The sequence below is a fragment of the Pezoporus flaviventris genome, unplaced genomic scaffold (assembly GCF_033815535.1).
Source record: "Pezoporus flaviventris isolate CSIRO_AGI_PZ_B2104156 unplaced genomic scaffold, CSIRO_AGI_Pfla_v1 ptg000007l, whole genome shotgun sequence".
Taxonomy (NCBI): Eukaryota; Metazoa; Chordata; class Aves; order Psittaciformes; family Psittacidae; genus Pezoporus; species Pezoporus flaviventris.
Genome location: NW_026892555.1, coordinates 89346072 through 89373557, shown reverse-complemented (window position 1 = coordinate 89373557; position 27486 = coordinate 89346072). Strand labels below are relative to the sequence as shown.

Below are 27486 nucleotides of genomic sequence, written 5' to 3'. Positions count from 1 at the left end.
TACAGATTAAAAGTATGACATTCTTTAGAAGCCATGAAGCCATTTTAGCAATAGGATCCCTCTCTAGAGAATTAGTCACATGAGAATTAAAGGATATCACTGTATGATGGAATGAAGTTATGCTTGTAATCTGGTAGTACAAGATTATACTTCGCTGTTTTTCCTTAGGCCACTAGAAATAGTCTTGAGTCCATCTGTGACCTAGAAATGTTGGGTAAGATCCAAGTCAGGCAAAAAGGAGAGAATTTATTTCCTGTTCATCTAACAAGCTGGAGTATGCCCTATACACAAAGATTCCCATTATGTGCACCATATTAATCATGCCTGATTAAGGAGTCTGACTTAAAAAGCATGAAGGAACATCACACATTTGTTTTTCCCGCTCTTTCCTGCCCTCAGGATATCAGAGTTAATGATTACACTCTCCCAAATAATCCTTATTTGCCATAGCCACTCTTTATAAGGGACATCTCTAGGTCATTAAAGCCATCTTGGTCTGTGGTGCCTAACCACTGTTTAAACCACCAGGTTTTCCTAGGCAAAGTGAGCACGTAGCATCTTGATTTGAGAAGCAGATTATATTCTGGGGACAAATGAGAACAAAAATCAATTGCAAAGACGACAAAGCAGCATGAAGCACTCAAACCCTCCAAAAGCTGCACAAGAAAAAGGCGACTATGGAAGGGATGGATGGAAAAGGTCCAGCACCCGGCGGGTTTGTCGTCACACAGGGACCTCCGAACAGCCCTGCAGGCCTCAGGCTACGAGGGGCGGCTTTGGGGGGGGCTTCGCCGGGATCCTGGGTGCTTTGAACCCTGTCAAGCTCAGGCTCCCCAAGCACAGCGGGTAGCAGCCGGGGCTGGGCTGGGCTGGCCAGACAGAAGCCGTTTTGTTCCGAGTGTCCGTTTCACGCAGCGAACTCGAGGTGAGCGGCTCCGAAGCGGCACGGCGGGTGCCGCTGTGTCACGGAAGCAGGGCCGCAGCCCTCGCACCGTGCGCGGCTCAGTCGCGATACACGCCACCGCGACAGCAGCCCCCAGGCGGCGCGACCGGGAGGGCGGCAGGCGACGTGGCCGGCGAGGGCCCACCGTGTCCAGAGCGCTGCCAATGGGAGGGCGCTATGCAAATGAGCGGGGTAGCCTGGCGGTGGGGCGGGCGGCGCGGCGAGGAGAGGCGGCGGGGATGCGGCGGGTGGTGGAGTAGCGGGTGCGGCGCCGGTTCCTCAGCGCTCCGCAGCCATGAAGTACAAGGTGAGCCGCCGACGGGACAGGGCTGGGCGCGCAGAGTTTCACGGGCTTGTCAGCGCTCGCTGAGGGGGTCGCAGCCCTCACTGCGAAGCGGTTGGCTCGGGGCTCCCCTCAGCACCCCTTTTCTTTCGGGGCAGGCGGTTACAGCCGATGGCCCCGGGGATCGGCCGACCCCTCTCCCCTCTCCTGCTGCTCTATGCAGCCTGCAGGCATAGAGCCCCAGGGGAGGTGCTCCGGGGGAAAAAGGGGAACCGGGGGCAAGCCGGCGGAGACACCCCCATCCACGGGCGCTCTGGAGCGTTCGCGATAGGGGGAGAAGGTGGAGAGCTTTCCCCGCTTGCCCCGGCGCTGGCTAACGGGTCGAGCCCGGTGGCTCGGGAAAGGCGGGTGTGTACGTGGTGCCCAGCATCGGTTTGGGGCAGGTACCGCCGCGTCTCCCCGCGGTGTAACGCCCGTTTTCCAGCCCTCTGTGAGTGTCTCGTTATCACAGCGCAGCTTCTCGGGGCGGGCTGTCGGATGAGTTACAAGCAAGGAGAAAAAGTACAACTGTGTATTTAAAATAATGGTTAGCCTATCCCCCTTTCCCCTGTGAAATAAGTGGGTTTAGATTAAGCTTTTACCAGAGTTGGTTTTATTTTTCAGAAGTCACAAATTTAGAGGCTTTCATCCTAGTATTACTCTACTTAAAACCATCTGGGCAAGTTACTGAATTGCCCACAGAGCATTAGATTACTGTACAGACATGCCATAATCTTGTGTGCCTGGAAAAAAGGGGGAAGGAAGGGAAAACTTTCCTTCCTCTGCCAAAAATAACTTCAGCATCAATAAAAGAAGTGATTTGGAAATGTCACACGTTATATGCTTACTTGGAGACTAACTTGATTTGGAAGTGAAGTGCAATATAGAAGAGCCCTGATGCTATAACTTTACAACACTGGGCAGAATGAGATGTGCAAGTGATACCTAGGCAAATATACACAGATTTTCTTGCTTTTCCATATAGCTCTGAGCTCAGCCCAAGCTTTCAGGATCTCTCATACCCAAACTTTGGGAAAAGTTAAAGTTAAGTCTTCAAAGCTGCTGCTAGTTTCTCATGGTGGTTAAGAATAACCAGGAAAAATAAACAATGTAAGATAGAGATGGACAAAGATACATGATTTGAGAGGATTTTTGTCCGAATTTTAGGTGTTTTTTTTTGTTTGGGGTTTGGGGTTTTTTTCCCCTTTTTTTCTTTTTGTTTTTTTTAGTATGTTCTCAAACAGCTGTCTGAAGTCTGTGATAGCATTTATCTCCCATACCTTTTTACTCTGTCTCACATCAGTTCAGGTAGACTTTATACCTGCTTAGAGAAGCTGTGAATCTTACCTAGAAACATCAGGCACTTGGGATTGGAAGAGCAGTGTCACAGTGGCAAAATAATGGTCCTGCATAGTTATACAGCTCCCAGACTTCTTGGTAACCATCTGGCCTTCCTCTGCTGCAAGGAGACCATGCCTCATATGTAGCCCAGTGGCACTGCAAGAATAGGGACTGGTAAAGTGGCTCAAAAGGGGGAAGTCTTCCCTGCTTTTAATGTTTCCTTCGGGCTGTCTGGTTGGAATAAGCATTTTTGTTTGGGTTTGTGATTACGTAATTCTGGGCAGAGAAAGCTAGACAAAGAAAGAACAAGCCATTAAAAAAGACTGAAGGGTTTGGCCTCAAAAGCCTTCTTGTCAGACTCCGGTGTTTACTTTCCCTGGGAAATGTGAAGTAGTTTCTTACACTACTTAACGAGGACAAAGATCCTTAGAGCTGTTTCTTATCCCTGAAGCAACATGTAAAGAAAATACCTGCTTATTCAGTCTTTTTTTCTTTTTTTTTTTCTGTATTTTCTTTCTGTTTCTATAGGAAAACAAAAGTCCTATAGTTTTTATTGTATATAGAAGATAAAGGAACAGAATGTGCTCATGGCCTGCCTGGGGACATACCATCACTCCAGAGGTGGCTTAGCTTCCAGGTGCAGAGTTGGGTCTGTTTAACTGCTCCTGGTGCTATACTGGGGCCTGTCATTCTTTACTTCCATTTTGATAGTCCATGAAATAAGGCCTCATTTAATGAAATGGTTGAGATGCTTATCATAGTTTAATCAGAGTATCAACAGTTGAACAGAACAGGATCTGACTCGCATGAGACCCTGAGTACATCTCTCCGTCATTCACAGCTTCACTTTCAGTGTGACTAAACCAACTAATTTCCGGCCTAGGTAACCTTTCCATTACCCAGTCTACCCTTTTTTCACTCTGCTTTTCACTTCACCTAAGCTTCTTTTATTGACCATCCCACTCTTCAGAAATTCTTCCAATATGCTATTCAAGTCTGAACCCTCTGAAAGCCACTGGGAAAATCCCTGTGGATTTAGGCAAGTTCAGAATTTTGCCTTATATATGTCTCTACACTTCTGTGTCTCTTTTGCATACTGTGCGGAATTCAATGAAGCTATGACTGTTCAAAGCAAAAGCATATTTGAGGCTTACGGATGTTACCAGGTTAGGTCCTATTCTCCCACTCATGTTCTGGTTAAATAATGGAGAACACAAAAGTTATTCTGAGTGAGCAACGGAAAGACATGAAATGTTAAGCATAACAAATACTCACATATCAGTTGTGAGCCTTAGTCCTACTTGTCTATAAGCTACTTTCAGAAACTAATTCCTGTCAGGTGCAGATGTATTATGGCAATACCCCAATTCCTCATTTGATGAACTTGGCATCCTTCTGTGCTAACTCTTCATGAGCCACCAAGTACACCCCCATCCCATCAAGTTCTCACAGGATGCTATTCCAGTATTTGGTACTCCAGAATGTAGGATAAACCCTTTCTGAACCCTAACCCAGACTGTGACTCCAAGGATGAAGCAATTACAGCTGAAATGTGCTATGTAGGATCAGAAATACCAGAAATTACTATGATCAGAGAAGAACATGATGGGAGAGGATAATCTAGCCAGCAATTCCAATGCTTTTATCTCCGGCAATAAAAGTGTGACAGATGCAAAAGGGAGAAGGCATTAATCATAATAAGGCTTCTGTAGCTTGTTGGCTGTTCACAAGCAAGACAAAAAGAGAGGGGGAAGGAGAAAGAGGGGCTTATCTGTTTACCAAAAGATCCAAACAGTGAAAGAAGAGAGGAAGAAAAAAGCCCCTACATTCCTTACCTCATTTAAGCCAGAAGGAATGACGTAGATGTAAAGTATGAGGTCTTGATTATCTATTTTTAGATAATTTGTTGGGCAAGGAAGAAACCTAAATAGGGTTTGAAATGCCAGCCATTTGTGCTAAGGCAGAGTCCTGTAATATATAGACTTGATTACAGTGTCTGCATGCCAAGACAAACAAAATAGTGTCCCTGGGAAGAAATACTGTATTCCCAACCAGGAATGCTTGTGAAAAGCCGCTTGTAACCCTGGCAATGAAAGACTTTGAGTGTTGGGCTATGTAAAGGGAAAAGAACTGCCTGTACTTTACTAACCAAATCCTCTCTGTTTCATTTATTCCTCACACTCCTCTGTTTTCTTTTTCTTTTCTTTTTTTTTTTTTGTTTGGTATCTCAGAAGTCACAGGGTGGCAATCAAACCTAGAAGTAAATAGGAACTGTAAAACCTGGTAAAAGGTAGTACTACAGGAACAAACCAACAAAGGGAAAAACTGTCCAAGTTTGTGCCATGCTTGTTACCATTGTGAATTTGCAGTGGAAGTTCCGTGATTTTTCTCCCCTCTGTGGCTGTACAGAGGGAGGTGGCAGGAGTCCAGCATTGTCAGGTCTAAATCAGTAGCAACACTAGTGAGATAGTAGCAACATCACTGGCTCCTCCCCAAAGCTTGGATTTTCAGATTCCCTCTCTTCACTGCTGTGTGCCTCTCCCATCCCACCCCCGGTAGTGCTGCTTATAAGCCTCCAATTTCGGGTACCTCCAGTAGAAGTAACTGCCTCAATACCTCAGGGTGTTTGAGAACCTCACATGATAGTTGCTTTCCCATAGACTTGGTAGGATAGCAAGGTGGTGTTAATTCTTTTTGAGAGATGGAGGTGCTGAGACTTAGGGATGTTACAGGACTTGTTTCAGAGGAAGAAGAGGAACCATCACAAAGCATTACAGCTAACAGCATGCAGGTTTTTGCATGATTTCAGAACTTCCATGTTTTTATGCAAACAGCTGCTCCTGAGTAATGTAGCTGTAAATCTATTTCATCAAGAAACTGGTAGCCTTAATCTGCCTCTGTCCAGTAGTTCCTAATACACAGTGTGGAAGCAGAACTGCTAGATGAACAGTCTTCTTTATATTTTTGATATTCCCAATTCAGTTTGACCCTAGATAATAGAAGAGACTTTGGAGACTAAACTGAGGGCTCCACTCATGCTTTTAAGAAGCTGCTAGAGGTTGCAGTGACATCAGGCTATTACTTAGCCTTGAGATACTTTGACCCAACAGTGCCATACTATCAGAAGACCTGATCAGAGGAGAATCTGCCAGGTCTGAGAGCAGGAGAACTCCCTAATAGTAAGACTTTATGGAAACATTTTCTACAAAGGAAAAATGAAAGTACAATTTAGGAGAGTTACACAGCTTTTCTAAACCAGTAACTACTGTTTTGCAGAACACAGCCTAGACTTTGGGAAGTCTCCTGCAGTGTTACTGTTAACTTATTAAATGTTAGACCACAATTCTTAAGACTGTACAAACTCACCTTTGGAATCCTATGATATCAAGCATAGCAGCAAATGGGGTTAGAAAAAAATATACTTGCACTGATATCTTATCACTGAACATTGAACTCGTACGTGTGGTGGCTCAGGAGAAGTTTATAGTATTGAACTGCCTTTGCTCCATTACAAACACCAGAGTCATTGCAGCAAGGCCAGGTGTGTCTAGTGACCCAAGTAAAAGTCTGAATGAGGTAATTCTCCTGAGTTGCGCACACCTCCTACTAGAAGCACCACTACTAGAATGGGTGTGCCTACTGGTTGCCTTGGCCAACTTTAGAAACTGTAGGAGACAAGAAGCCTGTTGGTCTTCTTGCAAAAAGCAAGAGTGTAGTCCTCGGACCACATTCACTGTAATCATCAGCCAACCACAAGGTCCTGCTCTTTCACAAAAGTACAGCAGATGAGGGTGTTCTCTCGGTATCTGGAAATAGCAAACAGCCTTGTGTCTCTTGTGCATACAAAAAGTAGAAAACCATGACTGGAGCATGGTTCCATGATGAGGGCTTCCTTCTCATCATACTGCTATTATCAAAGATGTTAAGGGCATGGGAATGACTTCTGCATGCAATAGAGGTCACTTTGGGGCCTAAGTAAAGTCATTTTTGTGTTGCTATTTAATTTGGACTAGCTTATCACAGACATTTAAGTACTTAAATCCCATTCATGCCAACAGGAATTAGGAACCTGCCCATCTTCAAGATCTGGAGTTTAATTTCATTTTTAAAGCAAAATAAGCGCCTAAATGAGCATGAACAGGTATATGCCTTAGCTGCAATGATTGTGGAGAGCCCTTATCTTCTACTCTGTTTCTGGCTGCACTTTAGATAGAGACAAGTATCTAAACTTCAAGACATTAAAGTCCACATACTTCTGTAGGAGCCCACATTCATTGACATTTGAAATCGTAAATGTGCAAGTCAGTTTCCAAGCAGTTTCTAAGATGCTTTTTTACATTGTATGCGCTCCCTGAGCATCCGTAACAGCAGTGGACATTTACCTCTTACAACAGTGCTCTGACCCTTGAAGGATGCTTTATGCTACGTCTTCTGTAGTATTGATCAGACAGCCCTCCAGGATTGTACTAAAGAAGAATGTTTATGGCATGTATTCAGCAGTATTAAGTCAGGCTACTGCTGAGTAAAGCTGCATTTAGAGGTATTCCTTGCTGCCTGTAAATGGCTGCAGCTCTCAGTGTCGGTGAAGCTGGGTCACTTTATAGCATCTAAGAGTACAGCCCTGGAATATTGCTGCCTGTTTATCACAGGCCACTCTTGGCAGGTGTTCTTTTTCTTTTGCTTTTTGGTCTAGACATTACAGTAGTGGAAACTGCCTTAATTTTAAAGAGCTCATTTTTCCGCAGCAGATTTGGACGTAGTTTGCATTTGACAAGAAACAGGACTGCTAACGCTATAGTTTGCAGTCCTAGAAACACAAGCGCATAGCACAGCAAAAGTGTATATTTTTTTCTCTGTAGGGATGAGGCCCATTCTCACCTTTCTGTTTTGGTGTTTGTTTTAAAAGCACTTCATTCACAGTCAGAGTGGATTAGCCTGCCCGGAAAAGGAAGGGTAGTAAGTATAGTTTTACACTACAGGAATGCATTCTGTGCATCAGAAGCTCTTAAGAAGGCCCCATTCACAGCAAGGTTGAAATTATTATTAGTAGCAATACTCTGGGCCATTTGGTGATGACAAATCTTAGAAAATGCTGGAGGATCCTAAGAGTAAGTCTTAGTTTCTGCAGTGAACGTCCTGCTTAGTTGAGGTCAGCGGGAGGAAAATACAGGCCATGAAAATTCAAGTATTCTCTGTCAAAGGAGTGAATTTCTTGGTCCAAAGAGTTAAGTACAAAACGACTGGAAGTATACACTGTTTGACATACAGCTTGCAGTCAGTAGGGTCATGAATGTCCTTGTCCTATGGATTTTACAGGCAGTTAAAATGCTTGGGGTAATAAACCAAGTTTTACTGTTATAGAAAAGCCTAGTTTACAAGCAGTTAGGTTTTTTTTCCTCTCTCTCCCTGCTTATACTGCTTTATCTTGTTTGCAGCCCAGGAATTGCACAAGCCAATCTCTCATGCAATCAAGAATACAGTTAATGTTGTATTTCAATCTGAGAGTAAGCATAGTAACTTGAACTGTTTGAAATATACCCACACACTGTCCCTCTCCCTTCTCCAGGGGTATGCTTCCCTAGAAAATGTCAGCTTGTCAAAATCAAGCTGTCCTGGGAGGCTTGTTGACTTTTGGCCACTGCACTGTGGTATGGAGAAGACCCTCACCACGCCTGGCAAGCCCTCATCTGCCAGTCAGGCCTGGCTTACCTGGAAGTGTGTCTGATTCTTCCTGTCCCTCCACCAGCCTGCTGAGGGCTAGCCCAGGGCTAGAAACATGAGTTCCCAAGCTTGAGGGGTTTTTCAGTATCTGGATTCTCAGGGCATCCCAAGTTGCAGCTGCTGTGTAGTATCCCAGATGGTGACACTAAAGTGACAGAGAAGGGTGGCTTTTCCTTCTATGGAGAGCTTTGGAGAGACTGGGGAAGAAGATCATGTCTCAATTCAGCTAAGTACTAGGTTAAGAAAAAAAAAGGAGGGGGGGGGAAGAAAAAAAAATCATATTTCCCAAAGTTAAAAACATGAGACAAAGAAGTTGGCGACAGTACTGATGTCCTAAGTCTACATAGCCACTTTTTCTTGACAGTGTAGCAGGGATTGTTTCCCCAGAGCTGCACAGAGAAGGGTTAAATTTGGGAAAGTTTTTCTTATTTTAAGGAAACTTTGTCTGGGAGAAGGCTGCTTGCAAATGCCAGAAAATGGAAAACTGAGAACTCGAAACACACGTTTCAGGATTCTTTCTTTCCATCTCTTTTCTTTTTTTCCCTTCTGCTCTGCTCCTTCAATTCTTAAGCATTTAACATCCGATCTCCTTTCATTAAGTTTTTAATTGCTTGCTTGAGGGAACGAGGTTGGGTTTTCCATCTGCTTTTTGATTTTGATGTTCTGTGGCTTAATCATAGTGAGATCATATTTACTCTAAGGCTATTGTTTGCATGCTTTATTTTTTCCTTGCCCCCTGCCCCCCCCCTGCTGAAGTCACAGGAGGCACAGCTCTCAGACAGATTTGAAAAGGCCTTTTAGAGTCATGGAACTAGATTACACCCTTCCTTGGGTGGGGGGAAAGGAAACTGGTTATAAGGGTAAAACGTATACAGCAAACTTTGTGAGTTAGGTGTGGTGGAATTTCCCAAAATATTAATAGGTCTTGAAGGTAAGTCAGGGGATGTGATCTGCATTCCCAGAGGGAGCGAAGAAAATGGTATTGCAGCACTCCTGAAAAACACTAGGAACTTGGAGGGCTGGGGAATAAGATCAGGACACATCATTAGTGGATCACTGCTCTGCTTCACTGTAAAACAGAGTGTCACAAACTGTAACCGGTCTTACATGATAGCTCCAAAACAGGGTGGGTGGTCTGACTACAAGCAGTAGAGTGTATTCATCTCTGGGGTGTTCCCCAGGGCTACGCAAAACAGCATTACCTCAGATACGCTCCTTGCTAGTGTAGCTATGACCTGTTGTGTCTCACTGCACAGACTGCAAACACAAGGTTGCTATGTAGTAAAAGGGAGTTGCCACTTCTGTTAAGCTCCCCATACACACTCACCGAGCACCTCAGAGGTTTCGTGTTATTCGAATGGTGTTTGTGATACGTTATATTCATCCTTCACTGCCTTAGAAACAGAAGGGGTAAATCAACTCCTTATTTCACATCTCACCTCAAATTATATTTCTACAATTACCTGTGTAATGCCTGGGAAAGCAGAGCAGCACCGCGACACTTCACATCCCCTCTAAAATAAAGTAACACTAACCAAGCAAAAAATCTGAAACTCAGTCAAGAGGTGAAAGAATGTCATCCAAACAAGCAGACAAAGCCTGCCTTGCTACCCTTAGAGCAAATGTAGAGTTATCATTTTGTTGCAATTAATAGATACAGAACCAGAAAACTTTCTTTTCAACAAAATTTGTCCAGTTTGACATGTCAGGCACAGCAATAAGCTGATGCACTCAGTGCAGAAGAATGAAGTATTTTATTCACACAGGCTAAAGCTTCAGTTAGGATCTCTTGCTCTAACCTTCATTTTCACAGTTTTCCTTTTCTGTTTCCACCCCCTCTACCCTCCTAATTCCTTCTTTTGGATTCATGCATTTGGATTCCCTACCAAGTTTCAGTTCACTGCTGTGCCTCAGTTTTGCAAAGTACTTTGCCAACTGCCTACAAAGAAAAAAAAACACAAACAAACCAAACAGCTATGCTGAACAAAAAAAGTTCTCAAACTAGAAAGCCTTCAGTCTTTCACATGTTTATGTTATATTCTAATGCCAGTCTCAAGTGAACTGATGGACCACATCAGCATCTTGATCAGGAGTGTGAAGTGGCTGGGCCTTTGCTGCCTGCCTGCCACCCCTGCTGGGTAGAGTATTGTGTCTGCAAAAAACCGGCAGTGAATATATCCAGAGCATGACATGGCTACTTTTGGCTTATCCCCTCTCTGAGGCCAGACAGAGGGGCTGGGACAGCTCAGTGGAACAGTGAAATAAGACACTTGCCTTTCTGCCCTGCAGACCTAAGGTTTTCCTTACAGCTTGGCATACTTTAGCATGACTGACAGCCTCTGTTCCAGGACCAGCATGCAAGGATACTTCAGGTGGATGAAGACCTGTTCTCCTCAGGGCTCTGATCAGGCTGTTACATCATAGCTCTCTCATAAGCTGTTAAGTGAGCCTTCCAAATCCATGCATGGAAAACTGCCTTAATTTCCACCCAGTAGGGCTTGTAATTATTTGGGCTAGCAACACTTGACCAGAAAAGTATCTGTACTAAAACAAAATTTGGAGTTTCTTGGTGGAAGAAAGCAAGAGAGTGCCTGAGAAGTGGGACTGTGAACTTTGCCTATAAGAGTGAACTGAAATGTTACTATGCTGAGTATGTCCAGCCAAGCTTGCTCATTAGCTGTGAGGCAGAGAAGCTCAGTTCCCAGAGCCAGCAGTCAGACCTACTGTCTCAGCTAGGTACTAAAGGCCTTTCAGAGTCGTCCTGCTTGTGGTAACTGCAACACCCTGGTAGTGCAGGAGACTTTTTCTTGTGTGCTGTGGTAGCACTTCCTCCCTCAATTACATAGCATCTTCAGATAAAAAGTGACAGTGAAAAACAGAAAATGAGATGGGAGCTAAATCATTTGTTAAACCGTCCAGTGACTCTTACACTGAAGCCCTTCTGTCAAAAAAAGGCCAAACAGAGCACAATCTTCCCTCCCTCTTACCAGTACTGCTTCTAGTCAAACTGCTCTCACAATAAAACTCACTCTTTACTGGGTTTTCAGTCACATGGGCAAATCATTACTGTTAGGCCTACTGTAACCATAAAAGGGTATGTAAACGCTTAAGCTTACTTTGGAATGGCAGTGATTAATTTTTAAAGAAACCTAAAAGGGGAATCTGTATGAAAAATCTGTGATGGATAAACCAAAATGAAGCTACTGGTTTGTGCGCAGACACTCCTTTGGGGTGTCTCTCCCCACCTTTCCTTCCTTTGTGCCTCTCTTCCTTCCTAAGCTAGCTAAACATAGAAGAGAAGCCGTTTGGCATTTTAAGAAACAGTTTGTCCAGTAATAGAAAAGAGGTGTCCCACCCTTTTTCAGTTAAGAGCAGAGGTGATTTCCCTGGTTCTATTTGCACATAAAACTCTACATATAGGAAGCAATATTTAAAAACAAGACAAAGCTGAACAAAACAACACGCCCCACCAGCCAAGCGCAGAGTAGGGATCAGTGTTCACAAGCCTGTGCGCTCTGGAACATCCTCATATTGCACCTCTGAGGGAAGCAAATGAAATTCTTCTAGTTTATGGTTGGTTTAACCTTTTCCTCAAGCGTTCATTCACTGCAGAGCTGGCTGAGGAGTCATAGGCAGCCCTGCACCAGGAGCTTGGCACCGCAACACTCAGCCCTTAAAGAGTCCATTGTATTAAATCTCACAGTGTGTCATTTATTATTCCTGTGTTTGCTTCCATGGCTGTGGGCACCTCACACACTCTTGTTACCAGTGTCACTGAATGTGTTTAACAGAAAAAGTAGATGTTTCTACCAGTCTGTTTAACTCTTGCCTGTACCTTCTTGTGCCACTCAGCCTCATCAACAAACCGCCTTTTCATTCTCCAGACCACAAATTAAAAATTCAGTCAGTTCTCTTCACTGCAGGAAAAGCCAACCAAAACAGATCAAATTCTTTAAAGTATTTTCATGTGTCTTTATTCAGCTGCAGGCATGCTAACAATCATTGCAGTAGGCTAAAGAGAGTAGACACCTTTGACTATAATAGACCTCATTTATGCATCTGAATTTGGCGTGTAATTCCTTCAACATCCAATAAGAAAAATAGTTTACAGAGTTCTGGAGGTTGGATGGTTAGTTTGTTGTGGGCTTTTTTTCCTCTAATGGTTCTGCAAGTCAAACAGCTGACAGCTTTCAGGGCAGCGTCTTTTGCTCTCAGTCATGTTTTATTAGCACGCGCATCCTGGATGCAAAAGAGAATAAAATCTAAAGCATGCAGAGAATATGAATTGCATCTTTCTGGGATTTATCTAATGGACGTGAAACTGGCATTAAAGGAAAATTCAGATAGAAGTTTCAAATCCCAGGTTCACTTTACCTCCAGAGAGCTTGAAAGCTTTACTTTTGTCTCAACTGATGTAGAAAGTTGGGACCAAAGGCACTGTAATCTGAATTTAATCTAGAGAGTATCCATTTCAGTTTTAGTTCTTTTAGACAGAGTTTCTGACACAAGGCATCAGCAAAGTCTGCTCAGCCTTTTCCTGGACCATGTTCCAGTTGAAATCCCCAGGCAGCAGTCATCAGGGCCAGGCCTCTTTTCACTTTGACCTGCTGATGACTGGGATAGCACTTTATTTACCATAAGACTGAAAAACTTCCTTTTTTCAGTGATTTTACAGTAGGTACTTTCTACTGCACTCAAGTGCAAGGTTAAGAGGAATTTAAGCTTCTTGAGAACAAATCATTTGTTTGGGGCTTTTTATGATTTGCCTGCACACAGTATTAACGCAGTGGGGACTTGACCCTGGCTTCAACTTCCAAACATCCCAGTATAGCTAGCAAGGCTTAAGGATACAAAAACTGAACCTAATCTTTCCAGTCAACCTTCAGGTGTAGAGAAGCACTCATTAATTGAAGTATGGCTGCTGTAACAGGGCAAGCTTAAGGAGGATGGAGCTGTAGGTAGACCACAGGTACCTTCAGACTTTGAGAGCACCATTGCACCTGTTGTGTTAATATCATGTTAACTTAACTGGACCAAAGGAGAGCACAGGATCATAGAATGGTTAGGGTTGAAAAGGACCTTAAGATCACCAACAGAAACTTCCATCCTTAATGTTACTAAAAGGGGGTGGCCAGTATGTTCATTTTATGAAGCACAGCTGATCTCTATAACAAACCAAAATTTTCTCCTTATCTAGGATCAGATCACTTCTCCCTTACCATGACAGAACTTGTAGTTCTGAATCTGTTGCCCTTCTTTTTTCTCTTTGTATTAGAAATATAAAGGGACTTCTGTGCAAGTTGCCAGTTGTAAAAAAAAAAAAGCTCCAAGACAAGTTTCTCATCAAACCCTTCTCTGTTGCAAATTTGTTTAGGAACTGGCCAAGTTTTTCTTAGCACTTAGTTGTAAAAAAAAGTCATTGCTGAGCCTTTGCCTTCTCATATCAGATGTTAGTGCCTATTTGAGACAGATAAGTAACAGATCCATGTCTTCAAGAGCAAGTCCAGTTAATTTCAGGTAACCCTCCTCAGTCTTTGAGCTGATGAGACCAATGAGAAGCAGTGTAGTGAGGTGTAGGCTATGATGCACGTAGCATCCAGAACTTACTCAGCTTTGTCCAGTCAATCCAGGACTGTTGAGGGGTGTCTTTGATCAGGGCTTATTTCTGCATGTGGAAAAGTAGAGACTGCTGCTTGATCACCACAGCAGATTAAAGGTACCTCTGTGGTTTTCAAAAGGTTTCCTGATGACCTTCTGTGGTGACAATTTCCTTTTTCTCAAGACTGACTGTTGACTTGTGAAAACAACTGTGACACTGCTTCTGAAGCTCATACTAAGAAATCCTATGGTGGAAGAATAAAGTCAGGGAAATGCTTAAAACAGGTCTGCTTAGCAGGAGCAGTGCCTATGCTGCTGGCAACAAACAACAGGCCTGGTGTTTCTGTCCCAGTGCTATTGGCTTATTTGGAAGGATATTTTGCCTGCTTCACTGTTCAATCAGTGACTGATGCTGATGGCATTGCTCTGAACAATTTAAAAGGCCTTGGGGAAATTGCTGTGAAACAAGTGGCAACCAATTAGTGTAATTCACATACTGGTGCCTGAGTTAACACTGACAATGAGAATCTGAATCTGTTTGCAGCAAAGAAGTTCTTGAAGCACATCCAGAAACTATTAACATGCTGCATGCCAGGTGGTGAGAAGGTCACTGGGACACAGATAATGAGCAACTGGGAAAAAAAAGAACTCACATGGGAACTTTTATCTGCTCTAATTTTACCACCAGTCCAGCTTTGTTCTGAGAATTGCTTTGCTGTAGAAGCTAATCAAGCTCTTCAAATGCCTTCAATTACTGAACTAGAGAAGAATAAGCGTTTATCTGCATTTAGCCTTGCTTGTTTTGTGTGCACACACACCCGGCCACATAATCTTCCTCCTTTAAACAACATCCTCTGAGCAAGCCTCCTTTAAATAGTCAGTTGCACAGGCCGAGCTAATAACATTTAGTCAGTTTCTCCTGTGGAAAACACACTAGAAAGAAATGTAGAAAGATAAGGGATTATCTAGAATATTCAGACTGAACAGGAGCTTTTCTATGCTCCTTGGACCCAGCTGAGAGTCAGGTCAACACGTCAAGAGCATAGATACAGTGTTCGAGAAGAGACTGCTGGTTTTGACCATGCTAAAGCATAGTTTTACAGTTCTGCCAAGGCATGAACAAAATTGCTCCCTGCTTTATCTCTGTTTGCATTTCTTAGTGTTGTTCACTGATGAGCTCAATCGACAAGCATCAGAGAGAACTGGTGGGCCCCAGTGCTACTGTTTACATGGGAGTTTAAAATGGCAGACCTGCTTTTCCAAGCCACAGCTTAATTTATACTGACCTCACTAATGATGCTAATGATAAGCAAAGCCAGTGTTTCTCATACATTTGAAAGCTGATCTCTATTCAAGTAAGAGAATACTGATCTCATGCACCCCATTTCAACGCTGTATGTCCTGGGAAAAGCATATTCATCTACCTTTATGTGACAACTGAGCTTACCCTTTCTACATCCACCAGTCAGCCCTTCATACAACCTCCTGGCTGTATTCTACACTTAAGAAAAGTTGAACTGAACAAGGTCAAATGGAAGTCTGATGTCTTGATGAAGCACAGAGATGATGAGAAAATTTTCAGTGTGGGGAAAGATATAGCAAGCGAGGGATTAGAAAAGGTTTTTATATGTCCATAAGGAGGATAATTATAACAGATAGAAACACTAAACCGTGCTTGACACTACCCCATTAAAAGAGGGAAAATAAAACTTCAAGACAGCTGCATATCCTATCATACAGTGGATTAGCACCCTTTCAGTTTGTGTACTGCATCCAAATACTTCAGCTAGAGTGCTCCAGATCCAGGACTCCCTATATTTTTTCAAGTGCATACAATTAGTTTATAGCCATCTCTCCTGACTGCCTTCACCAAAAAGCAGGCAGGCATGGAACAGTTGTTGCCAACACATTTGGAAACATCACTAGAGCCAAGAAATTAAATGTTCATGACCTTTGTGAGGGGTCCAAGAATGTCAGTACAGACAGCCTGCCTACTTTCCACTGAATAGGTGAGTTTGTCCGATTATTCAGAACTAGATATGCCATACAGGCCTGCAAAGAAAGAGGGAAGGAAGAAGGCTCAGTCCATGGAAAGAGATTAGACTTGTTAGTTATACATAACAGACAAGCTTATATCAACTCATAATTGGCTTAAAATGTCTTAGCAGAGGTACTACTGTTAGCAGAGCCATTTTTTTCCTCACCAGATGATCTACACATTCCTGACTTTAAGGAGCTGCAGCTTAGCAGCTAGGAAAAGCCAGCCCACTCTCTATATACTAATCGGATCTGTGCCTCTAGTGGAAAGTCTTTTGGGAGCCTGCAAATGTAAAAATGTTTGGAGACAACTGCTCAGGATTATGCCTACCAAGAGTGCAGTTCAGGCTTTATTTTAAATATCAGGTAGCTAGCTGTAGCAGTACGCAAAGCACATTTGTAGGGAAACCAATATCAAGAGATGAAGGTACAAGCCTTCATTCACATGAAGAGCACCCCAATGTAAAAAGCAGAACTCCCCTGACTTCATGTCTGTTGATTAATAGACCATATAAAGAGCTTCTGTCTGACCTGGGATTACTGGAAAAGTTTTCACTAGCAGTGTTTCTAATTCATAAGCTTCTCATTTCTCCAATTTGGGGCAGAAGAATCCTGTGTTGCATTATTCTTCCATGTTATTTTGATTTACTGGACACTCTTTTTCAAAATTAGTTCTTATTTCTCTCCACCTAGAACATGCGTGAAGTTTTAGGAGAATTCTAGCTTGTTTGTTCACTTGTTTTTCTTGCCCTTCTTTCTCCACAGAATCTTATGGCAAGAGCCCTGTACGATAATGTCCCTGAATGTGCAGAAGAGTTGGCCTTCCGCAAGGGAGACATTTTGACGGTGATAGAACAGAACACTGAAGGTCTCGAAGGATGGTGGCTCTGCTCCTTACATGGCCGGCAAGGCATCGTTCCAGGCAACCGTGTGAAACTCCTGATAGGTCCAGTGGTACAGGACAGTCCTCCTGGTCAGGATATGTCCAATTCAGGGCATACGACACATCACAGAATCATAGAATCATCCTTTAATCAGCAAAAGATCTACCAAGTGCCAAGCTCACATGCCTCAGCACGGGACCCTGTCTATCAAGTGCCACCTTCTCATCAGGGGATTTACCAAATACCCACTGGTCATAGTCTAGCAGGACAAGATATTTACCAGGTGCCACCCTCCATGCAGAGATGCATTGATGGTCCAGCTTTGACTAACAAGGTGTGTGCATTTCCTTTTGTGTCATAGCTCCAAAGCAGCTCACTTCTGCTGACCACCAGTCTAAGTGGTTAATTTCTAGTGGTAGCCTGTGGACTTAAAGATACAGGAAGAATAAATATGTTAAGTTAGAGCAGTAACTTTACTGCTGTGGAAGATGAAGGTCCAGTTGCTTGCTTAATTCACAACTGAGATGCGTAGTAGAGCATTTTGGAGCTCTTCTACCACAGCTGCTAAAGGTAAAGAGAAGCATGTGGTCTTGCGTTGTTGGGCTCCCCAGGGAGGCTGAAGCACATATGGCCTATGGCACTCTTGCATTATATGCTCAAAAGAGAGCTGCTGCAGTAAGATTTACTCACCCACAGATTAATGAACAATTACATCATCTGCTCAAGTAATTTTTTTTTTTTTTTTTAATTAAAAATGATGTACTGCCTTGCTGGAGAAGTCCCAGTGGGTCTGAACTATGAAGAGAAAACGGTGATTCGTGAGACAAGGGCCATGCTTGGAGGGTGAGGAAGCAAGAGGATGGTGATAATGAGGGATGTTTTAATACCACACCTAAAGCTTATAAAGGTGTGCTTGATGTTTATCTACAGCTGTATTTCTTGACTGAAAGTGAAAACTGCAGCAGTTCCATCATGCAGCCATTACTGAGGCAGCTGAGAGCTCCCAAGGCTCTAGTGAGAAGCACTGCATTACGTGGTTCCTCGCATATTCCTGCTGTCCCTCTCGGGCTCTCTCTGCCTCCTGTCACTCCCTCATTTTAACTTCATAGAGTTCCTCCCAGGTACCCTGGTAACTGAAAAGGGTTTAAGGAAGGTATAGTTTCAGCTATTAGCATCCTCCTTACCTTTAGAGCTAGAAGCATAGTATTTATATCAAAGTTACATGAGCAGATGATGTCTCTGTCAAGAAGTTCCTGACTGGTTTGAACTAACTTCTCCTAATTTAGATTAACAAGACAGTCTTCTCACCCCCCCAACTCACCCTCAACTCATCCTTTTTCATATTAGGCTTTTGGAAGACATCTTCTCATGCTTTTATTTCATTGGTATAATTTCATTTTCCTTGATAAGAATAAATGGATTTTTGCCTTCTGAGCAAGAGAAAAAGATCTGTGAAATCATTCCAAGTCAAGAGGTTTGTTTGCTTGGCTTTAGTTCTACGGTTTTGTTTGTAGGGTGTGCAGGAAGATATAATGAGAAAGCCGCACTTGTTGCACAGGTAGAGATAGGAACTTTGTTGGATCAATTATGTGGGTTTTCTTGAAAATCTCACATCTTTTCTTTCCTTTTCTCTTTTCCCTATACACTAGATGTAGTGAAATCTTTTTCAGGAGCAGTATAGTTTACCTACCCACAGTAGAATTCAGATAACCTCCAAGGTAGGGAGTGAACACCTGGTAAACAGCCTGTTGATGGAACAGCACAGAAGAGATCACATTTTAGTGAATGTCTGTATGAAACATTACAGCACTTTGCTGAGATGCCTCAGCTAGCCATCTTGGGCTGCAGGAGATGTACCATACTGCAGAGCTGCACTGAAGTCTTTTGGGAAGCTCAAGATACTACCTTAGAATAAGTGCTATGTACTTTAACCTTAGGACTTGACCTGCCTAAATGATCATTAGCAGAGTTCACTTAGCATAATGCAAATATGTGTGTGTATTGTGCACAGAAAGAATTCTCTCACTGCATGCGAAGTCTCTTCTCCCTCCTTCCACCCTCTCCAGCTCCTCTGACACTAGTAGGACATTCTGCATAAAGCTGGTTGCTACAGGGACTGCATTAAAATCCTATACACAGAGTAACTGAAATCTTTTATTCTAATTTATGTGCAGACATCTTGCTGAGATACAAAAATCAGAGGCACTAAAGCATCTGTGTTCTCCAAGGTTTTGCCTAGAATTTTTTCAGCAAGGTTGAATATGCATTTTTCTGAATTCAAGTCACCTCCTTTAGAAAGTTAAGACCATTTACTTGGCTGACTTGTAACTTGTTTCGTTTGATTCCTAGCAACCTATAAAAGGTCATCTTATGTGGCATAAAAACAAATGGCTACAATGGCAACTGTAGACAAAACTAAACACACACATTTATAAAGCATTTTACTCTCAAAAAATAGCTACCAACCTTCTTAGCATTAGCCAATTATTGTAATTTAGGATAGGTTCCCTTTAATCCTGACTTTAAATTTATTTAGCTGAAGAGCCTCAGGTCTCAGTATTCACTGTGTTTTAGTAGCAGGCTTGCTAGATGGCAAACCTCATAGCAGTGTCCTCCTTTGATCAGACAGACGTGTCAAGTCCTTTGGAATTACTGTTCTACACTAAAAGGAGCCCACTGGAACTGAAATCATGGTGGATGAGAAAACTGTAGGGTTATTAGTATGGGTGAGTCTGAGGTAAAACATACTCCATTCTTTATCATCCTAACTTTGCAAAACTGATTTTTACTGCTACAGCTGCTAAGGCCTTTGTTAAAGAAAAGTCTAATTGAGAGGAAGCACTTCAGCACTTGTATCCTTTGAGTAAGCAGTCTGTCCTCTAGATCCTCCTTCTCTTGGGATAAGTAAAAACAACTCCTGGTATTAAGGAAATATGGAAATCTTGAAGATTTGTTGTTGAGGATCTTTGCTTTGACTTCCAAAATGGTGAATCTCTTTTCTCAAACTTGTGGCACCTGCGCCAATGGCTTTAGTGAGCGACTCTGCCTTGTACATCAGCAGAAACAGCTGGTTAGCAAGCTGTGCGTTTTGGCAGTTTTAAGGATGTTGAAGAATTTTTCTATGAGGTCTCCCTATATGTAAGCCTTCTCCCTTCCCATAGCAGTAGCTAGAGAAGACTGTGTACTCTAGGCACCACTGTAAGCAGGGCCAGCAGCAGCTTCTGGCCTATCCATTTCTGCCCACATTTGCCCGTTTCCTTTGTGCAAATGTGTGGTTTGGCTGCCATACAAGTTTTACAGGCAGAGCTTAGAAACTGCTGTCAGGCAGGAATTGTATAGCCTCAAGCAACAGTAAATCAACAGCAGGCATGTCATAAAGCTGTGCTGAGGTAACACATCTCACTGGCCAGAAAGGCAGAGCAAGTCAAGAGTCCTGAGGCAGGTAATTATAATGATGAATCGATTCTGGCCAAGCTGGTTGTTGACAACAGAGCTGTATCAGCTCCTTCTATCAAATAAAAATACTGCCTTCTAAAACTTACCATACAAATGACAGAGATAATGAGGGATGGTTTAAAATTAGCCTTGGTTAGGCCCAAGCTTTTATAGCTGCACTGCAAGTTTCATCACAAAACGGTTACACCTGCAAGTGTGAAGTGTGTTTGAGGATCATAAAGATACAAAAGCTGTATCTTAGACTATTGTCCTGCTTTCTGTGCTCTGCCTTCAAACTTACCTACTTCTGCTGCAGCCAGCAAAGCGAAGGAACCTTTGGACAAATCTGGGATTCAGGAAACCTGGGTTTTATCCTTGCCTCAGGCTTCTGCATGGTCTTGGGGTGCTCTTTTTGCGCCTCAGCAATCTCATCTGCAAAGTATGTGGGGTAATTATGGGGGAACTCATTCTATACAGACTGCTTTGAGAACATCTTTTGGGAAAGGTGCTGACAAAGCACAAAGTCTCTTTTGCGTCTGTGATTAATCATTAGTTCACACATGAGCTTTAAACTAGGGAAAGCTACATGTGAAAAAAGGTACCCTGCAACTTAAACACCCTTTTCCTGGTTCAGTGTTTCCCCTCACTTTTCTGTTGTACTGTCCCTACTGTCCTGCACATAGCATTGGCCAAAAAATTTAAGGGAAACATTTCCTCATTGGAAGACAGTGTCGACAAATTCTGTAAGCTTTCTGTAGGAACCAGTAGCTTTCAGAACTTTTGATCAAGGGAAATCAGCACAAAACAGAGTAAGAGACTGATGCTCCACAGCTGTTTGACCAGCGAAGAGGCTGCACTATGCAAGTTACCAGCTCTGAGCTATAGCTCCCACAAGGCATGGACTAACTCGGGCAAATAGAGATTAATGCCAGCTTGGAACACATCAGCTTTTTTGTTTGTTGGTCTGTTTGAATTAGGACTCCGCAGCTCAGGAAACACTCAGATTTAGCCACCTTTTAAAAGTGGATAAAGCAGAACAGGGAAGGAACTCATTCACACTTGAACATCCCTGGCCTATTTTCATGCGCTTGACAGGTGAAGGATTTCACACCCCACCATAACTATTCTATGATTCTGTGATGCTGCTGTCTCCACCTTTTTCAAGAGTTCACTGCCTTTAGCAGGAGGTCTGGGTCAACCATGGCTAAGGAAACAGACCTTGTTCCCTCGTCTTTATTTCTGTCAGGGTCATGTTAACTGGATCCACGAGAAAGTGGAAACACCACCCCACAAGCAGCACCACCCTGACAGTTCTGGCACAGACTTCAGTAGCAGAAGCCAGTTAGCCACATTATGACGTTTTTCCTTCCAATTAAACAAGTGCTGGTTTAGCTGGGAGGAAACAAATGGCTGCATATAATGTTTGTTCCAGAAATAAGCCTGCCTTTATGTTACAATCTTTTTTCTTGCCTATTTTCATATTATGATCTAAGAAGAGACACACATTAAGCGTAGTAAACAGTTGTGTGGCAGATATATCTTGTCATCAGAAAGTCTGGGAGCGTACGTTGTATTCTGTAGTTTGTTGGCAAAACTGTATTTACATTCCAAGGTGGAAGAATGTCCTTGCCTACCCTCAAGTCTGAAATACCACAGCTTCCTGTGATATTGTTTACTTAAATGGCCTGAACAGTGGTATTATAGTCCCTCTTTTCTTCTGCTTTCAGATTATAAATTCCACTTTGGGGATTTGGATCCCTTGTAACAAAATACTGCTTCAGTGTTAAAAGTGCTGAACACACAGCAAATTTGCCAAGTGCAACAGGAATGCTAACACATACCTCAACACTCAGGGCTCAGTTTCACAAAGTGAGCTCCAAAGAATGACATTCTCTCAAGTTAAATGCAAACTGCAGTATAAAACCAGCACACAGAGTTTTTCTTAGACTGGAGAGTTTCACTTGTAACTCTCCATGTGACATTAATAGGAGAAAAGCCGTTTTACTGCTAAAAAGCCCATGCAGTTAGTCTATTCTCAGTGGTCTCCATGAAAACCACTGAGTGAAGTAACTCTTATCCACAAGTCAGAGTAAGCAGTCAGTCACTGATGTGATTTGTAGAGAAGTATTTTAAGAGAAAAACTGCATTTTATTAGGCTGAGCAAACATATGAGCTCAACATTACTCCCCGTTTCTCTCCAAGCACAGGGCTCTCTTTAATTAGTTCTATTTGTAGAGCAGAGGCATGCATTTTTCCCTGTAGTGTCAGAAAAAAAGGCCAGCACTGCAATCTTGTCCAACAACTGAGGTCCCCAAGGACCCAGGGACACAAATCTGTCTGCAAACGCACAAGTACAGGATCAAACCTTAGCTCAAAAACAAAAAAAAAAAGAGTAAGAAGAAAAATTCAAGGTTAATGGACTCTTTCTTGATGGTTAGAAACTGAACTAGGCCTTTGGTTACACCTGAAAGCATACTAACAAAACACTAAGCTTGTCTAATCTACGTTTCCCTCTAAGTACTAACACCTAAGTATAGCAGCGGAGCATTTGGGAAAAATGTGAGTGGAAAACTGATTATTCAGAAAGTGGTCCTGCACTTGGGTCAGAGCAATCCCAGCCCCAGATACAGGCTGAGCAGAGAATGGATTGAGAGCAGACTGAGGAGAAGGATGTGGGGGTGCTGGTTGATGAGAAGATCCACACGAGCTGGCATTGTGCTCTTTCAGCCCAGAAACCAATCATATGCTAGGCTGCATCAAAAGAAGCGTGGCCAGCAGGTTGAGGGAGGTGACTGCACCCTTACTCTGCTCACATGAGACCCTACAAGTGAGTGGGATCTCACCAGAGGTGGACCAGTACTGTGGAGAGTTGGAGCACCTCTCCTATGAAGACAGGCTGAGAGAGTTGAAGTTGTTCAGCCTGGGGAAGAGAAGGCTCTGAAGACTTCCAGTGCCTAAAGGGGGCCAAAAAGAAATACAGAGAGGGACTTTATACAAGGGCATGTAGTGATACAGAATCATAGAATCAACCCAGTTGGAAAAGACCTTTAAGATCATTAAGTCCAACCCTTACCCCAGGACTGCCAAGGCCACCACTAACCCATGCCACTGAGAGCCTCATCTACACCGTGTGTGAACACTTCCGAATATGGGGTAATGGCTTTAAACTGAAACAGGGTAGATTTAGATTAGGTATTAGGAAGAAATGCTTCACTATGAGGATGGTGAAGCACTGGAACAGGTTGCCCAGAGAAGCTGTGGCTGCCCCATCCCTGGCAGTGTTCAAGGCCAGGCTGAACAGGGCTTGGAGCAACCTGGTCTAGTGGGAGATGTCCCTGCCCACGGCCAGGGGGGTTGGAACCAGGTGATCTTTAAGGTCCCTTCCAACCCAAACCATTCTGTGATTCTGTGAATTTCATCATAAGGAGGAAGTGTGGTTTCTAGAGATAGGAAATAGATGAAGGTGTGTTGCTGACAGTAAGAAAACAGTTTTATTACAGTGTTTTGTAAAATACAGGTTTTGCAGGTGTTCAATGGTTTTGTAGATGTTTTGTTTTGGAAGAAGGTTAATTATCAGAACATCATCATTCCACATGCCTGGCCTGAAACCTTTCAATTTTGCTTTCTTAAACAGCAGTGGTAATACTGCTTTTTTCATTCACTATTTCAATCATCTCAATTAAGCTTTCTCCCAAAACAGATGGTTAGAATGGAATCAAAGTAGTTAGGTTCTTGGGAGATAGAAACTTTCCATAAGACAGTCCATCCCTAATCCTTAAAGGACACTACCACATTCCTCTTGGGTGTTACCACTTTATATGCACAATGAGTCCTGACTGAGGTCTGGTATAATTATTATATAGATGCAGAGGACAATTAAGGATGGAGTTTATATCTGTTTAAAAGATGTCTGTAACTTCCATAAACTTGCCAAAGCAAGCTGTGTTAATCTAAACTCCAGTTACTAGGAGCACTCTTGTGGAATTGAAACTTTCTTGCAATGCTTCATCTCAACCATATTCTTGCCCACTGGGAAATGCCAGTTCACCAAAACTGAAACTTTTGGCAGGGAAGGATCTGTTCCGAGAAATGTCTTAAAGGAAGAAAGCAAATATTTGAAGGGAAACAAGAAGTCATGGAAATACCCTACTTCAATAATTCCCAAATTAAGCTTCCGCTTTCCCCACCTCCTACTTTCTATCTAGAAATTCAATATAGGAGGGAAGAAATAACAGAACTAAGATGAAGCTCCTCAAAAGAATTAGTTGTTTGGACTGGACCAAACTGGTTTATTGTTTGTGAGCCTTTAGGATTTCATGTCATTCACAGCAGTAAGACTACTCTCTGCCCTACTTGTCCCAGCATCTCATCATCTCATTCTTTTTGCCTTCACGATGAGGCAGTCATAATATTACCAGCAAAGAAAACAAGTGCATGTTTGTCAAATGGTTCTTCATGTAACAACCTTTTTAAATGGGAAGGCTAGACAGATGGGGATAGTTAAAGCAGGTTGCTGGTTTAGGTATTTATCACAGACAAGATACCAAAATGTTGAAGTGCTGAGTTTTGCCACATAGTTCTCATTAAATCAAAACTCTAGCCAAAATTTAACCACATGTTTCCAGAGGATGCTTTAGCAGATAAACATATTTCTCCACTAGAACTTATCACACAATAATTTGGGGTTTTTCTTTCTCTAAGATCCATCCACAGACATTTATTTCCCAGTGCATGCCAGTTCTGTCACCAGTACTGTAACACATCAGCTCTTTGGCCCTGTTGGCCAATGCATGCAGAAATGGTGATGTCAGTGTCTGACTAAAACTAAGTAATTGTCATGGCAATGGCACTGGTAGAATTTTCAGCAAGAGTATTGGACAAGTATCATCTTTCACACTTCTCTTAAAAATCCCGATAATAGCAACGGGTATGTTTCACTCCTCTCAAAAATGGGACATCCTCAGATGTGTTGGTTTGGCACTTTTTAATTACATTTTGTAAGCAAGAACAACTCTACCGGAGGGAAGGAAATACCCCTTCCAAGTCAGCCTTGCAATTCAAGACCAGCCAGCACCAAGCCTGTTCCACTGAGGCAAGCAGAAATGTTGCTCATAACACAACTGGCAGAAAGCCCTAGAGCTGATGTGAGAGAGCAGGATCAGGTCACGAAAACATCATAAAAGAAAGGGAAAAACCAAAACAAACAGTAAAATTTTGTCAGTGACAAGACTGTTAAAGCTTTTATGTGCCCTTTACTGCTCATTCAGTAAGTTCTGTGAAGTATCTGCATTTAGTTTGTGATCGTGAACACCAGCAACAAGCAGAAATTCAAAGTTATAATCTAAAGCTACAGCCAATGCAAGTCAGCACCATTCTAGTACACTTAATACATCCCTGTCATTTTATGCTCATCAGGGTTTAGGTCATTTATCTAACTACTAGATAAATTTAACTAGATTAAAACAAGTTGTTTAGAAAGACAACAAAACTGTCCTTTAGATTTAGGAAAAATAAAAACCTGAAAAATAGTGTAATGAACCTGCTTTTGTGTCTGGTTAATGGACAAGGTCATGCCAGAAGTTAAAAAGTCAGGATTAGGCTGGTTGCAAAGCAGTTGGCTATACCCTTGTCACCAGCAGTTGAGGGTTGGACTCAAAGGCAGCTCATGATTTCACTTTTTTTGTTTTAAATCTGTTTCACAACATCTGCTCTACATTGTTAAGGCTCACAGCCCAAAACTTGCATAAATCTGGTTGAAATAATACGACCTCAAAAGAAGTAACACCCATTTTAATTACTTGTTGTTATTTGCACTACAATACCACTGGGATGTTTTTTAAGACTGGGCATATACTGGAGAGGCATTTCATAGCTACATTTAAAAGTTTCTGTTTAAATCCCTGAGCCTTCAAAGTTAAGAATTTTTAACACACCATGAATTGGTGACATCTGGACATGCTTTAAACCTTAGAGCACGTGCAGTCACAGGAGAAAAGCAGATATTCATAGGTACAGGTCTTGAACAACAAATGGACGTAAAACATAGGAGAAAATCAGCAGGTATTTTGAAGATGGAAGCAGTATCAAGAAATAGATCAGTCCTGTATCAGGGTAGTATTTGTCACGTATACTTATCTTCACACATCTTGAGTTTTACTTCTCAGAAAATTCACTGAGGAGCACCCAATCAAAGGTAAGTGGCAGTGTCACTGTGTGCATTGATACCACATTTCTTTCCGCTACTTAGTAGAGCTGGTAACTTACTCAGCCCAGGAAAGAAAATACATTTTTGTTGATTTCCTCTTGCCTTTGGGTTCCTAGTATTAGAAACAACTCATAGCTGCAGCTGCAAGCCTAGTGCACTAGAAGAAATGCCTCTACAGCTTCCTCCCCTCTCTTTCAACTTGTGAGCCTTGATCAAAAGCTCTCCAGTGGTTCAGTTTTTGCAGAAAATATTAGAACATTTTATACTGGCCCAATGTTCATACATTATTTAAAGTGTTATGATTTCATAATCCTAAAACTGATAGCAGCTTACAAAACCAAACATTTATAAAAATGAGTATCCTTAGCACAAGTGAGAATGAAACCCCAACCTTTACTCACTGACAGCTAGGAAATGCATTGTATGTCATTGTATATAGCAAGTAGGTCCAGGCTATTGCTTCATAAAAACATTTTTGCTCATTTTTTTACAATAGACAATACTAAGTGATACAAAAGGTATTTACCACCAGGAAATTCATTATCTGTCACTGGAAATCTTGATGCAGCTTGCAAAAGACAGGAGAGGAAACACTAGGCGCTTACTGTAAAAAAGATAGAGTTTTAGCCAGTGAGTCAGGTTCAAATACCATGATTAGCTTAGAGACTGTTCTTTAACACAACCTTCTTGCAGTTCATTTTAGCCACAGAACCTTGACCCCAAAAAAAGCATTTGAGGAGACACAGTTCCTGAGTACATGCAGCAAAACAGAAAGAAGGTCCAAGAGGTGGCTTACTGCCTGATCTGGCATCGTTCAATGGCTGCTGCTACTGCCTTCCAAAGGTCTAGGAGATCAAAACAGTAGGGATTAGGGAGTTGTCCCCTAATTATCTCTTTTTTATAATTTTTCCATATTCTCTTTGGCTGTTTTATTTTCCTTACAAGCCTAGGAATTCATTCACTTTTTGTCCTTGTTAAACAATGTAAACTACAGTGTTAT

At 42.4% G+C, this 27486-nt stretch overlaps 1 protein-coding gene across 1 annotated transcript in view; it reads left to right on the top strand.

The window, feature by feature from the left end:
- The first annotated feature begins 1105 nt into the window (after positions 1-1105).
- NEDD9 (neural precursor cell expressed, developmentally down-regulated 9) overlaps positions 1106-27486 on the top strand; it is a 38638-nt gene continuing 12257 nt past the window's right edge. The window contains exons 1-2 of the mRNA XM_061449457.1: positions 1106-1250; positions 16728-17180. Coding sequence (XP_061305441.1) covers positions 1239-1250; positions 16728-17180 — 465 coding nt within the window. The 5' untranslated portion in view covers positions 1106-1238. The remainder of the gene's footprint in view (positions 1251-16727; positions 17181-27486) is intronic.